Below are 16,169 nucleotides of genomic sequence, written 5' to 3'. Positions count from 1 at the left end.
ACTTCACTCCCAGCTTCAACTCGATATTGTGATCCACGCTTCTGCGTGATTTCGTCATAATTTTCAATTGAATTTTTGAGATTCATTTTTTTTTTATCAAATTAGGTGACGTTTTAATATAATAGTAGTAATTTACTCACCGAATATTAAAAAAATTATCTAACAATATGCGCATTATAAATATAATTTTCTCGTTAATTTATACCAAATTGACAATTCAAAGACTTACTGTGCAACCAAGTCAGCAAAATACTGATTATATGAATTAAATTTAAATCACCGACGCGAGTATCTTCATCATTCAGATCTCGCATCTTAAAGAATAAGTTTGAACGGCTTGGATCTTTTTTGGAGAGGACCCTTCCGGTTAGAGGATCGATCGCTCCGTGTCGACGAGCTGGGTCTACGTCGGGGCGTAGTCTCCGAGGAATTCCCGGGTGGAGGGCTGGCCGGAACGCGGGAAATATTTATGATTTGACTCTTGATTGATCTTGCTCTTCGGGTAAGGGAATCTGATGATGGACGATTGCTTTATGCCTTTTTGCAGAAATCTGATCCAGTTTTGGCCTCTAATTCTGCTCCTCCGAGTGCTTCGACAATTGAGGGTTTTAAGGCGGGTGCTTCCTTAGTTCAGGGTTTCGCTGTTCATGAAAGGCCTGGTTTGATTCCTTCTGATCCGAGTAGTTTTGATGCTAATTGCTCTTCTAAGAATCCTATTTTCTGCAATATTGTTCCTTCGCAGATTGGTGTTCTTGGACAAAAGAAAGATCCTAAATTTAGGGGTCTTCTTTGGTGATTTGGTAAAGCTTAATTCAGAAACCGGATTCAGGAGTCATAGTATGGGGCTCATATTTGTTTTAATTTAACAAGTACTTGTTAAAGTACTTTACTGAAAACGGCCAAACACTTTTTTACTGAAGCATGTACAGCAGCTAAAATTAGGTTTTCTTTTACAGTATTTGTTAAAGTACCTTGAAGTCAGCATGTCTTAAATCAGTTCAGATTTAAGATTCAACAAGGACACTGTTTATTAACAGATCATATGTGAATGGTTGACTTGTGGATGCTATTTCTGTAACTGTTTTGGGCATCAAGATAAAAATATTGTGGGAGAAGGCACAGATTCAGGACGGAATGAAAGATCAAAGGCACACAGAATTGGACATGTTCTGAGGCTGTCATTGGAAATGATGGTGTCGTTGCTGAGGATCTGATGAATAAGGCAATTGGCAAAGGCATGCAGAACAAAAATCTTCTGTGACTGTTACTGTGAATGGTAGGATTGCTTCTACAGAGTTAATGAGCAAGCTAGTTGGAAATGATGGCACTTGGTGCCGGAAAATAGATTCTAGATTGTCTGATCCTAGTCTTCCAGCCTTGGATGAAGTTATTGAATATCATACTTTTGATCCTGGTGTTCATGAATCTTCTCAGTCTAATTACTCCACGTTTGTTTTTCAACTGAAAACTAATAGGCTACCTGAACTGAGTTTGACCTTTTGCTTCCTGAACTGTTGGATCTAGTACAATCAACAAAGCAAGAACCTGGGTAACATAGTCCATAATGAATGCTTTGAACTAAATGCTCATGTGACATTTATGATATTGCAACATGGTTTAAGTTGGTGATATTTATATAATTTGATTTTATCTGTTCTTAAAGTTTTACTCCATTGTGTTGTTGTTAGCTTTGAGTAATGTGTTTCTGGTGACAATCTTCAAAGGGTTGAGCTTTCTGCTGTTTGTTTTTATACTCTTCCTTTTCTCCAAATAATTTTCAAGACGTAAAGATCTGGCAGGACTAACCTATTTTTCTGTTTTTTTTTTCTTTTTTCATGCATAACCATATGCATATGAGGCTGGCTAGCTGCTAGTGAGGCCTGCATTTTTCGATTCATGCTTCGACCTTACTTGATCTATTTCATAATACTTTGGTGGATGTTTGTCCTGCTTATTCCCTGATTTTAGTACAAAATATAATCCTGAATTGTATGTGAATCCAATCCTTGCCAGCATCTGATATGTTTATGTTACGTGTGAAGTTAGTAGGAAGATACATCAATATCGGAGGACTGTTTTAATACAAAATACAATCAAATTAGGGCCAGCTTGAGTTCAGAGTTGACTAGTTTCTCAGAGTCTTTGTTGAGTCATAATTGAATCAATTTTGGTCTTAAAGTTGTTCTTCGGCCTATTATGGGTCTGGTTTGTATTTGCCATTCACTGGTACCATTCACACTATGGTACTGCTACAGAAAGTGAATAGTAAATATGTTTTCGTACTTTTAGTCATAATTTGGAAATCAGTTGATAGCAAATTTGCTTATCTTCTACTTTTATTCATAGGCTGAGAATATGCTTGTCATAAATTTAACTGATTGTGGTCTTAAAGTTGTTCTTAGGTATTATAGCAGGTTTGTTTTAGCCATTCTCTGGCACCATTCACACGACAGTACTGCTACTCCAAGTGAATAGTAATCGGTGTACCATATAGTGAATTCTGTGAATTTTTGTTAAAGGAAGATTTTGTCTGGCTGAGTAATTTTCTCTCTAGTGTTGTGCCTCCTCTGCTCCCCCCTTCTCTTTTGTTGATTTTTCTTGTTGCTCAGATCCTCTTCTCTTTAATATCTGATTCCCAATTGACATATTGAAACCTGATTTGTTAGATTTGATTCCTGAGATTCTATTACATTTTTTTCTCTTGAATTACTCAGCCTTCTGGATATTCGGTTAACCTACTTCACATTTAACTTGCGTAAATATTCAACATTGTTGATCTTCCTATTTGTCAGCAATTTGTCTTTATATCATGATAATCTCTCTCTAACTGCATAGAGGAGCCGTTTCCTTGAAAATGCAAACCTTAGTAAAGCACTAAACTTGATGTTCGTGTTATTGTTGTTGTTTTATTCAGATCATGCCATGTTTTCTAGAGAATATTGGCTTGATTTCAATCCTCCAATATGGTGTTATGTTCTCCGAAGACAAATATATGAACAAGGCATACCATTAAGTCAGCTATCGTTTCTTGAGAAAGGTGAACCGTCATGTTACAAGATAGTTCCAGAAAGCATTTTTCTAAAAATGAATTTGGTTCTAAAGACATTACATACTTCTCAAATGCACTCAGTGTTATATTTTTTAGTTAGATGTACATGAAATTAAGATAATATATTTCTCATTCAGTGTGACTCCTACCTGCGAGGCGTTTATTGTTATAAAATCAATTTATATGGTGTATTACTGTTGTGTGTGTGTGTGTGAGAGAGAGAGAGAGAGAGAGAGTTTTGAGCTAGAAGGCTCTTTATTGGTAGCTTTCTGTCATGAAATTATATTTGCTATGATTTTATGCACTAGATTTGTTTATTGTTCCTTTGGTTTTTACTCTATGCATTTGCTAAAAACGATAGTTCGGTGCATGAGACTCATATCAATAAGAGTACAAAATTGATTTTGGTTGGGTGGTTTGAGAGCTGTAACATCTTTTGAAGTGTTTTGTTTCATTTGCATAATTTGTGCAACATTTATACACTCTTACATCAATATCAACTTTTTATTCATACGAGTGTGTAGCTATATATATTATTTCCAATCATAAATTCACATAAGAATGTATTACACTAGTACATGCCGTGAATTCATATAACTGCTGCTAGTGGAATCAAGTCATATCCTCTTTTATTGTAGTTTAACTTTTTCTGGATGATGGCAATTCATGTGTTAGTCATGGAGCTCCATTGTTTTTTAAGCCACTTATGGAAACTTGTCAATGAAGGCTAATAATTTTCTTGTTATTTGTAATAAGCTCTATTGTTCAGGCAAATTAGAAATTACAAATGACATTTTGCATTACTGAAGTTGACTAGACTTTTCTATGCTTTTGTAAGTTTAGGCAACAAGTATTCCCGTGGTTACCTTGTGTCCACTCGGAGTGGACACCTGTCGCTCACTTCTTTTAGCCTATTATGACACTTTAGAATCTTATTTGCTGCAGCAAGTGCCCTTTTTTCTCTTTGCTAATTTTGCAAAATAAGGTTCTAAACTATGCTTCAAGGTATGCTTTGCCGTGTTGTGTGCTTAAAACATCAATAATATGCTATATTCATCTAGTAACTAAACAAAGGTCATGGCCACTTGAGCTGTCACTTAGAATCTCTTGGCCAAATTTCATGTCTATCTTGCAGCCACTATATTAAACCACTTTCCCGTAAATAAAGCTTCCCTTCCATAAATACCAATCATTCAAGTCTTTTACTTTTGCAAACTAACTTGGGACTGTAGCAGTTGTTTCTCTACATCAATTCACCGGAGTAAAGGTTCTGCCCTTTTAAACTGAAATGATGGTCGACAATGTTGGTTTGAAGGTATTGTATATATGGGTGACTGCTTATATTTTCACCTTCTTGCTTTTCATGAGGAAATTGCAGAATCCTTGGTTTTAGCTTTTTGTTTATGTTGAGTTATCGGAATATGCAGATACAGCATAAGGAAAGTTGGTGAAGTACACATAAAACCAACGAGTAATAAATGTGTATATTTGGGTCATACACAGGACCAGTTGTTTCCTTGTATATTTCACTCATTACATGAAGTCACCGGATTAAAGTTTTTGTCATTCTAAATTGAAACGAAGGTTAGCAAACGTTGTTTATGGTATAGTATCTATTGGCTGACACTGCTTATATTTCTGCTATCCTGCTCTTGATAAGATAATTTGCAGAATCCTTAGTTTTAGCTACTTATTTATGTTGTGGTTCTTGGAAATGCAGATGCAACACGAGGAAATTTGGTGAACTCCACCTAAGACCATCAAGTACTAAATGTGTAAATTTGGCTGGAATTATTTTCAAACCAGTGGTCAAGAGGAAGAATTAAACTGGCCGAGCCTCTTCAAGACACAGTTCACAAGAGGTTGGAAAACTCAAACTGCTATCTTAGTCATGACATAGCAGATGATCTCGGCAGTAAATAATAACTAGTATTTACATTGCACTCAAATCTTTCTTTGCTCTTCTTACGCGACGACAATGAAGGGAAGAGAAAAAGAGAAGAAAGCTAGCATCGCCCAAAAGAAAAAAGCTAAGACGAGGAGAACTGGAAGTTGGACCTGATGTTTGAATGACTACAGGTGAAGAGTGGTGTCCACATCTGGTTCGTTGCCAGACACCGGGCGGTGTGAAGTCGTCTGATTGGGCCACAAGCCCATTGACAGTGAGATCTCGAGGGCCTGCAAGTCTGTGTGATCACCATGGTCGTCGAGCCAACACGATGGTGGAGGACCACGGATAGGCCTGGATGGACGAACTAGATCGGGATGGACGAACCACACGGGTTGGGCACACTGAGCATTCGAGTTTGGCCTCTCCCCATGAGAGAATGCCCGCTGCTGTTCCCTTTCTTCTCTCATTTCTTTGAGTCTCTGGAGCTGTCTGAATCTCTCCTGCAACAGAGCAATGGAGGTCGGCTTGTTGTTCTGCCTCCCCATGAGTCAGTAGTGGACTCGGAATGCCAATTCGGAGCAGGTGGAGCTGAGGGAGGCTGAGGTCTACAGGTGAGTTTTGCTTGCTGGTTTGAGTGTGGCCATGTGTATTATTTATAGCAGACGGGTGCATGCTGTGCCTGTGCATTTATTCCATATGATGATGCTGTGCCCTCAGATTGATCCTACATGATGTGCTGGGGAGAGGAGAATCCAGAGAGGGGATGCAAAGTCCAAGAAGGAAAGGCTTTGTGGGCTATCTAAGGAGTTAGGATGGTGGAGGACGCGAGCAGGACCAGAGCCACTTTTCAAAGGCACATAAAAGCGGGAGAGCAGTCCAAGGATGCATGGAGGTTAGCATTTGGATGCGAGCTTGCAGAGAATATAAGGTTATCGTGATGGATTGTCCTCCTATCATACCTTTTTTTTTCTTCTTTCTTGAGCCTAAGAAAGAGAGATTCCAACTCTTCTATTGTTTGCCCTCCTCCTCTTCTCAGCAGATCAATGTGGCTGGACCCAGGATCCAGAATTGAAGTCAGTCGAAGCCATGAATAAAGGACTGGACCCTGGTTGAAAAGCTAGCACAACGTTGCTGTTGTGCATCAGGTTCTTTGTAGTGCATGCTTAGTCCTGGGAATCTGAACCCATAGCAGATCCAATGAGAAAAAGAAAAGTTCCAACTGATGCCATGAAAGGTAATTTTACGAGTGCCAGATGAACCGGGGCCACGATCGGCTGCACACATATGGTTGTTGTTCTCCTCTGCCCGATTCCTCCATTTCGAGTTCATCCCAGGGTTCATGCGGATGGTGCCACTACTTGCTGCAAGCTCAAACTTTGCAGCTGCAGGAGGAGGGTGGTTTGAATTTGGTAATGATATGGAAATCAATCAGCATCACCAGGCCTGCTCTGCACTGCACTGCACTGCATGCACTGCACTGCAAGAGGGTTTCTTCATGCATCTCCGTGACTGCTAATCCATTCAATGTATATCACCAAATCAATACTCTGGTTTGTTGTTTTCAATGAATTTGAGTTGCTAGACTTAGCAGAGTCTGATTGCTGATGGGGACAAAATTAGAGGTTGGAAGGGAATGATTATTGGGGTTGATGAATTCCTTCTGGTGGGGTACAAGGCAGGAGGCATGCTGCTTCACTATTTGTGCAGTCTCTCACATCTCCCACTCCCCTTTTGTCTTGGAGTTGCTTGGAAGGGATTGCATGCTATGCTGGTGACTGATGACACACTTGATGCTGCTGTGGTATTTTTGTCATGCTTTTCTTCTTAGGCTCCCCCTCCCCCTCCTCCTCCTCCTCCTCCCTTATCCCCACCTTACTTTGTTGTCTTGTGGGTTGGCCTTCCCATGGTCCTGAGGTTGCATCATAGCAATCAAGACCCTATGTGAAGACCATCCAAGAGAGTACTACTATCATGATGTGTTGAGCATAACCAAACATCGCTTAAAGATACCAGCGATATGGAGTTTTGTGATGATGCACAAAGGAGAGGGAGGGTGGTGACAAAATAGTAAGAAACAAAGCACATAAATATCAACAGAGTGCTGCCATTCGAGGTGGATTACATCGCCACTTGAGATGGGGTTTGATAACACGATTGACGAGTGGAGCCTACACCCAAACTTTCAAAGGTAATGAACCCACCCCACTTCAAAAAGTTTGTGAGCACATCCGAAATCCGCATTTGATTATTTAGTTGAATGTTACATAAGTGATATATCTAAGTTCAGATTTTGTTTTCTTCTTATTTTTTAAGTCTATGAGTGTGTTATATATATATATTAGCTAATACCTTCTAAAAATTTACATGAGTCACATAGAGGAGTAACATATTAATGCTTCTTCAACTTTTAGGAACACTATCAAGTTTTTTCTCCCTCAGAAAAGAAGAATTAGTTAGTGAAACATTCAAAGGAATTGCACTTCACCCTTCTTTCGTTATCACATATCTCAAATTCATGGCAATCATTAGGTTCTGCCTCATCATCAAATATGTAGTTGACTGCAATACTATCAGACCCCCCAACAGCTAAGCTGAGGCAAATACTCATCAATTTGAATTTTCTTAGTAAATCACCCTTCAATATAGTATTTTTTTGTACCATTAAGGTAGGTCTTAATTGACATGGCAATCTGCATGACAACCATTCATTCTTTCCTTCCATATCACGACGCATGATTGCATACATGGACCACAAAATAAAAATATCATGCCGCAACAAGGTTACAATGTGGTCCATTTCATTGACAATTGAGATTGTAACACCATCAGTGGTACCAAGAACTCTATGACTGATGCAATGGTGTGGAACTTGTACTTTATCTTTGTGGATATATCATAGTGAAAGCAACAGAAGTGGATCTTTTGTATAACTATATTTACTCCCACGCTGAGTTTTATCACACAGGAATCTATAGACTGACCAACAAAAAACACCAGCAAACAGTTAAGCACGTAAATACTCATATAATAACGACAAGTACGGACAAACCCTAGACCTAAAACTCTTCATCCCTTACGACAACATGATTAGATAGGGAAGAAATGCTTCGTCTGAGAACTTACGGTTCCAGCTTCAAGGAGACAACCCGGGACTGTCTGTTGCGCTTTGCCACTCGAACAAACACCACTGATAGGCACGACGGAGCCCACCATGGCTTACGAACCTCCTGTTCTCCTTTCAGGCATGCAACTGCATTTACAAAGAAGGAACATGTCATTCATTAATGATGGTCATGCATTAAATTTAGGAGGATTTATAGAGAGTCGGTGGTTAGGACTCAAGTTATGGTCATATCACTTGTGATGGTAACTCTTTGCATACCCAACTAATAAATCTAACTGATCCACAACAAAACACTCGTCTTCAAGGATGAAATTGTCTTGAAACTTCATCTAGTTTATCGATCTCATAATATCACTATTTCATATAACCATCTTTGTATAGAAAAAGACAAGTACATTGAGGGCATATGCTCATCATTCACAAATTCCACAAAGAAGTCAACTTGTATTTGAAGAACACGATGATTGAAGTAGATTGAGTAGAGCATAATACTAGCCTAATTTTGATTGATGTAGATTGAGTAGAGCATAATACTAGCCTAATTTTGCTACCCTCTTTAAGAAGAAACCATATATGGAGATTCATCATGTAAAAAAAAAAGCCCTGATCAGTCATCTGGTCGATGAGGATGGCATGTGCATGATGATCCTCATAATTCCTTAGAGAGTAGTAATTTCATGTAGGGTTTGTACCATCATGGTGTACCTCCTATGTGGTCACACGTACTAGTTTGATCATGGACAAGGAGGCAAACCACTTGCACACGGTTGTACACACCATCTGTATCATGAAAGGTACTGCTCGGGTTTAGGTGGCTATGGGTTAATCAGACCAGCTCAGGGGATGAACGCTAAATGCCTGTTTCCCAATAGTTATCAATTACAGAATATTCATTCTTATCTATTCTGGTATAGAGTGCTAGTGCAAGCAGAAAAGCCTCAGGCTGCAAGATATAAAAAATGATTACAAATTGATTTCTTGAAGATGGTGCTTTTTAGAAAATGAACGATATTCACAGAAATGACAATTCTATATGAATTTGAACATCTTACTGAATAAGAAAATTCTATGCAGATTGAACAATTATGAGAACTTAATTTATATTGGCTTTGGTTATGACATTTCTTGCTTTTGTAAGGACTGTTTGATAAACGATTATATTCACCAGTAAAAGCTTAAAGACAAGCCAATATGTGGATGAGATGAATCTTGAAGCTTTAATAAACCAGTTAAGTGAGCATCAGTCAAGCGGGCATTTGATAGTTCAAAACTCATTAACATAATAGGGGAAGGAATAGAACCTTTTATGCGTCTTAGCTCCTTGCAAAGTGTAATAAAGTCACCCCACTTCATGTGGCACCGCCTTATAAAGCGCAGAATTTGCTCTGTTGTAAACATTGATAGACTTTCTAAATACTCCCCATTGACACCGTTTTCCTCGAAAACTTGGCGGTAACTCCCAAGATTTATCTCTTCCAGCCACAAACCAACATCCTGAGATCATATACTTGGTATCAAGTGAAATAAACATATATAATGGCTCAACTTCTACTCATTAAATATTTATTCTCAGCAATTTTACTATTATTACCAAAGTTCAACAAGCAGACTTCTATGTATACACACTCGCAAGGGAGTGTTTTAACACAAACAGTTCAAAGGGAACTACTGGATTTCTGTGCATGTGGTAAAACCATAATCGTACATTTAAATCAATTGCCTGGAACCAGGAATGTGCAATTATCGGAATTCATGACCACATAAAAATAACAGTTTAAATGAAGATGTAATCCTGGGGGCACAATAATGGGAAAAGGAAAGACCAGATACATCACAAGTAGCACTGTTTTCTCATACATTAGTCAACTTCAGAGAATTTTTCCTAGAGAAATAATATAAGATTTTTATTCGGGATTAAGTAGCAAGGGAGCATTAAGAAGCAGGGTATTGAATAAAACAAAATCTCCTTGCTTAATCTCAAAATTCAGATGTGCAAAACATGACAAGGTATCAGCTTATTTCAAGGATTTAACTCTCGGAATGCTTCTCCTGTATCAGGTGAAAAGAGGGTATTGATTTTCTTTCAAGGATTTGTCTAAACCAATTTTAGGTCATGTTTCAGACTAAATTGGCTAATTCAGTTCAGAGACTAACTGAACCCAGAACAGATCTTCAACAAAATGCACTGACTTGCCCCCCTCTTGATCTTTTTAGGCTTCTTTCAGTTTAACAGCAATCACATCTTTCTTGCCAAGCGGAAGTAGGTGGTGGCAAGGGAGAGTGAGTCAGTGCTTGATCGGTGACTCAGTCAATTTATCCAGTGCTTCCACCACTCATACAGGATCCAGTTCTCTCCTTCATACCCTTGCTCTGCTCCCTCATTTTGTTTTAGTGGCTTTCATTCTGTCGCCCAGTTAAGCATGTCAGATTACTGACTCATGATAGTATGATATATCATGCCATTTGTCAGACAAAACAGGGGATGCCAAGGTACTTGGAACATCTTTTTGATGGATACTCAGAAAATCCACTGGTCCAGCCAATGTAGCAGAACCTTATAAATAAGAAAGGATGCAAATTTCGTGCAAAATTTTTGGGGAATTTTCATCTATGTATTTGACTTGAAGACTATTTCCCTCCAAACAGCTACCATGTCCAATGATTCTAACAGGTATAGGATTTCTTGTATCAAATACGTAAAGAATAATATGAAGAAAATTCAAGAGAGCTGATTCTAGGTCATTCCACCAAATACCACATGCTCAGAAGCATATTAAGGTATGCCAAATATTTAGTTTTCACGGGCCTTATGTGATGCACTTGTATGACTGCATATACATATGCAGCGGAATAGACTCCTTTTCTAAGCTATAAATACTCTAAATAGCACATCCAACTTTTTTTATTTTATGGGATATGAGAGGTTTGCCAAAGCTAGGCAGTACACAACCAAAATGCCATAAGCCCTGGCCTCCAAAACATTTGCTCCTTAAAGCAGCCAGAATCACCAACTGGAATATCTCAGAAACCGTAAAATAATATTGAAACTAACTTGATTGCCAATGGTTGCATGAAACTTGCAATTGAGATATCATATCACCACCATTCCATTAAAACCACCTCATAAATAGTTTGAAGAAAAATTAAACTAAGAATACCTTCTTTCTAAAGCTATGAAAGAATAAACTCCAAGAATCTCTCATTCCCAACCTCTAACAGTCTTAAGTAATTTTCATCATACAGATATTACATCATAAACTTAGTCTGCCACGTTGATAAAAGGAGGTATAAATAAATGTTTAATCACCCATACACCTCTTTTATAACATGACTAACAGGTGCTAGTAGAACCATTTTCACTTGCATTAGGACTAAAAGTTGGACTAGCATTGATATAGTCTAGTTTGTCACCGGTATCTTACAAATTACCTTCTCAAATAAAAGAGAAAACGAAACAGAACAACATGGATATTGATCTATGTAATTTGGGTGGAGGTATGGCTATGAAGAGCCAAGTTGCTTACATAAAAAAGTCTATGTGGGGCTTATACATAGGCCTTTTAAAATGCCAAGTTGTCTTAACTGATTGATACAATGCATATCAAAAACATGGATATGAAAGGAGATGATGGAATGTAATACAAGAAAAAAGAAGGATGAATTACCAGTTACCTCTTTCAATGGATTTAGATGATGTAATAATAATGTCACTACAGGATTAGTGGCATCCAAATTCTCCTACTTCCTTCCTATGCCTCTTTAAGCAATCTGTAGGCATGCTAGAATGGTGTGACTGTGACAGCCATAGATCCAGTAAAGTCACTTGCTTTAAAACAAGATACTCAATGACACACAACAATGTTTCATCTGTTTGGAGCAGAAAGTCAAACAACACAACACTTAATACCCTAAAATTACACAAAAATGACCAATTCCTTAACTACTGCTTCCGTTTACCAAAATTGCTAGCACTAACAAAATCATGATCCTTTTGAAACTCTCCCACAAATATATCAATTCCCATACTTTCTTATACTTATAGCATCCTAGTTGTCATGTTATCTCTAATGGTCAAAACTCTTTTTTTCCTTTTTTGCTGTCATTACCTGTAGCAGCATTGGACTCTCTGCCAATAATTCACAGATTTACAATTCATTTTCATGGATTCCTGGGGGGCCCACCTTAAAGAGGGCAATCGTTTTTGGAGCAGGTACTATGGTTGGTAAAAATCTTGGCCTTTGATACTCTGATGATTATCCTTTTTGCACAGGGACTTCAGCAAAGGATGTTGGGGTCTATTTTGATGGCTAAGGCATAAGCATTGAAGGAAGACATTGTTGGGATGTGCATATATCTAATCTTATCATCGGACTATCCTAATATTATTGCCATTCAAAAATAAACCAGAGAATTGCTACTATGTTTTTAAGAATGTTTACATTTCTTTGATTCTTTTCATCTTTTGTGATGTACGAAGTACAGAATACTGTGATACTTGTAAGAAGGCCAATCAGATTGCTGAGTTTGTTTGCCAAATATGGGGATTCACTGGGTCATACTGGCATTCAGGAAAATATGTTTCTGCCTTGAATTTTCCCTTTCTTAAGTTCTAATATGTCCAAAAATAGATTAAATTTTCTTGGTGATTGAATAGAAAAGTTCCTCTTTCATCTGGCATTGAGTTACTATATATTTTTTTTCTTTTATCAGATGCGTTGTAAGAACACAAGTTGCCAACGGAACTTTTTGGCATTATAATTCCAGGGAATAACTTCTTCTTCTTCTTAGGCTAACTGGACTAAAAAGCCCACCAACCTTTTCTTTCATATTTTTCTCCCTGAAATATATGAATTTTTGGCTATATCCTATGTGTTGATGGGAATTTTCCTTTATATACTTCCAGCATTAATGCATAGACTCAGAGCTGGTGCCCGGTTCATGATTAAGAGATCCATATGTCCTTGGAACACCAGCGAGTTATGCACAAGGATTTTAACTCTAATCATGCAGTTCAAACCCATATGTTCCTGATCAAATAACCGTCCATCTTCTTCATTAACCCACATACCCAATTAATTAGCCAGGTTGGCAACCAAGCAAAAGAAAAACTACATGGATTAGTTCAATTCCAGTCGGGCATCTTGAAATTAAAGTTCTGATCTTAATTAGGGCACAACTGAATTTCCCCTATATTTTACCTAAAACAACTTTCCTGGCACCAGCTGTTCCATGGAACAGAAATTTACAATACATTGAAGACCTAGCCAAGCTTGAAACTTTGAGTTGACAAATCAAAGGACAAGACAACCAGTTCATGTGATTATACGCCCAATGGACATAGAAATATTCAGTATGCATAAAGAGACAAGTAATCCTTCACAAAGTCGAAAATTTTCTTTCCCGTCATGAGATTCACACTGCAACCAAGACGCTATGTTGATCAAAACATACCTCGACAGTCCAGATAAAGAAATCCAACGGCTCGGGAGACCGCCCCTTGCTCATCGCCCTCTTCCGCGCAAAGAAACCCTACAATTCCAAGTTCCAACGCTCACGTCGAGTCACGATGACTTCCACTCGCATTCAATTCGAAAAAAATTGGACAACACAAAAGGATTCTCAAAAGATAACCGTCTCGGAGTGGAATCGCACCAAAAGGCAACCTAAGAAGGCAGATCGGCCTGGCAAGATCGCCTTGGCTCTGGAGGCTCCAGAATTGGGTATTTCAGTGTCAAATCTCTGACGAGATCCCCAATTAGAACACTCTCGGCTTCCAATATCTTCGTCTCGTCTCCAAAGATGCGGAGACAGAGGTGACGTCGGTAGGCCGACTTCACTCGGTATCCATTGTGTGAGTGATGGTTATTTTTTTCTTTTTCTTTATTTTCTTCTTACGATCGATTAATTAATTAATTAATTCTCAAAAAGCACCTCTATTTTTTAAAAAAAAAACTTAGTTTCTCTTATTAAAAAGTATCTAATCATATCACATTCTTGATTAAATTAATTTTTAAAACTTTTATACAGATATCTGAATTGATTAGTGGTAAAAAATATATTAATGATCAACGATCATCCGATAGTTACGTGCCACGTGAAAGCTATCGTAGAAGAAAAAATGTCCAAGTTATCTCCCCCGTTTGCCTACATAGACAAGTAGGCAGCTTAGGGCTATCTCCACCCTCTCATCCACATGGATAAAACGTCAAGAGAGGGACATTTAAGACGTTACATGTTGTCCCCTCTAAGGTCAGGTTAGGTATAAAAGTTACTCCCCGACATTATACTAGGGGGCTTGGCTTCCAGGAAAAACACATACCTAAAAAGGACCTCGGAAACTAACTTAAGTGTCGGAGGGATCAAGTCAAAAAATTTCTCCCGATATTAATCTTAGTGTAGGTGACACCTCAAGAGCTTGACACTTTCACCTCAAAGCCACTTCGGTTACCACCTCATACACTCCTACACCCTCGGGTTTGTACCACGTCGAGTTTATTCAAACGTCAACGATGATTTTCCCTAACATTTTTTTGTGTTAGAAGGAGGGTATGATGTCGTAGGAACGTCCATTTGTCAATCCTCCAAACGAACGCTTTAACGAGGAGGCCCTATCTCCGATCTATAGCACTTTTACTTAAAGAGGGCAGCTTTGATCCATCCTTCCCTCATGTGGACACATCCACTGGTGCAAGCGCTAATGCGATACTAACTTCTGTTCAATGACCCAAAACTTTTGCCCTCAGAGATGACCTCAAGCCACCCACTTGTCTTTACTAAGGCATTTCTGGGCCCTCACCTAGTAGGTGCAGACGCTAATAACTATGATATAGACTATCGCCCCGCTCCTGTCTCATCTTGCCCAACTTGAGGCGGAAGGGTAAGATGATTTACGACTGGTTTTTCGTAGAAGTAACATAAGATGAGGGACTTGAAGACCAACTAGCCTTGTCGAAACCAAGACAATGTGAAGAACGCTCCTAAAAAGGCCATGGGGGTGAGGTTGAAAGCTTCCCGCCAAGCTCAGAGGACTAGGGTTCCTAAAGGCTTAGATAGAAGATTAAATCCCACCTATAGGGGGAGGGGATTTATAAGGAGGATGTTGATCTCTCTCCTCCTACGTTCAAGAATTGTGTCCCTTTATGGTAACTCTCAAGAGACATCAATAGTAAGAGGATCTAAAATCTGCCAAGGTAGAGGGATGACTTGAAGTTCATCACAGCAGAAGGAGAACTTGAAACCCATCACGACGGGAGGATAACTCAAAATCCACTATGGCAGACGGAGGACTTGAAACCCACTTTAGTGGGAGGAGGACTATAAATTTATCATAGTGAAGGGAGGACTTGAAGCTTGCCATGGTAGGAGGACTCAAAATCTACTATAGTGGGAGGAGTCAAAATTCGCCATGGCAAAGGAAGGACTTGAAGCTCGCCATAGTGGATGAAGGATTCAAAATATGCTACGGTGGAGGCATAGGGTAAAATGTACTTGAGGTGTATAAGTTGAAAAAACTCGACTCACACCAAGAGAAATACGCTATAATGGAGCTATATGAGAAAATATACCCGAGATGTGAGTTAGAAAAATACAACCTGCACTAAGAGAAATCAGCTATGACTAAGGCACATAATAAAATGTGCCTGAAACGTGTGAGTTGGGAAAACTCAACTCATGCTAAGAGAAATCCACTATAGTGGAGGCATAGGGAGAGACGCGTTTGAGATGTGTGAGTTGAGAAATCTTGACCCGTGCTAAGAGAAATTTATTATGGTAGAAGCACAAGACGAGATGTGCCCGAGGCATATGAGTCGACCTGAGATGCATGAGTCAAGAAAAGTCGACCCGTGCTAAGAGAAATCCGCTATTACGAAAACAAATGTGAGATGTGTCCTAGAAGTGAGTCGAGAAAACTCGACCCACGCTAAAAGAAATTCATTAGAATAAGTATAATATGAAATCTGTCCAAGGCATATCAGTCGAAAAAACTTGATTCACACTAATAGAAATTTGCTATCGCAGAAGCACAAGAAATTTTCTTTGGCAGAGGCACAAGGTAAATTATGCTCGAGGCATGTGAGTCGAGAAAACTTAACCTACGCCAATAG

The 16,169-nt window shown here is 38.7% G+C and overlaps 1 protein-coding gene and 1 long non-coding RNA gene across 5 annotated transcripts; one reads left to right on the top strand and one right to left on the bottom strand.

Moving 5' to 3' along the window:
• Positions 1-371: 371 nt before the first annotated feature.
• LOC108953328 (uncharacterized) lies at positions 372-6,523 on the top strand. 4 transcript variants are annotated; one of them, XR_010515304.1, is made up of 7 exons: positions 372-659; positions 743-4,364; positions 4,477-4,633; positions 4,770-4,911; positions 5,034-5,551; positions 5,658-5,868; positions 5,980-6,523. It is a non-coding gene; the product is annotated as an uncharacterized LOC108953328 (long non-coding RNA). The 4 variants fall into 4 exon arrangements; XR_010515303.1 differs by having other exon boundaries at positions 374-3,037; positions 4,285-4,364; XR_010515301.1 differs by having other exon boundaries at positions 375-4,364.
• Positions 6,524-7,839: 1,316 nt separating this feature from the next.
• Positions 7,840-13,850, bottom strand: LOC135679570 (uncharacterized). Its single transcript, XM_065193455.1, has 4 exons — positions 13,717-13,850; positions 13,516-13,593; positions 9,366-9,558; positions 7,840-8,190 (listed from the first exon to the last, which is right to left on the bottom strand). The coding sequence occupies exons 2-4, from the start codon at positions 13,567-13,569 to the stop codon at positions 8,060-8,062; spliced, it is 378 nt and encodes a 125-aa protein (XP_065049527.1). The 5' UTR covers positions 13,570-13,593; positions 13,717-13,850; the 3' UTR covers positions 7,840-8,059.
• Positions 13,851-16,169: the final 2,319 nt, after the last annotated feature.

This window comes from Musa acuminata, chromosome BXJ1-7 (genome assembly GCF_036884655.1).
Source record: "Musa acuminata AAA Group cultivar baxijiao chromosome BXJ1-7, Cavendish_Baxijiao_AAA, whole genome shotgun sequence".
Lineage (NCBI taxonomy): Eukaryota > Viridiplantae > Streptophyta > Magnoliopsida > Zingiberales > Musaceae > Musa > Musa acuminata.
This window is presented reverse-complemented; position numbering and strand designations above follow the sequence as displayed.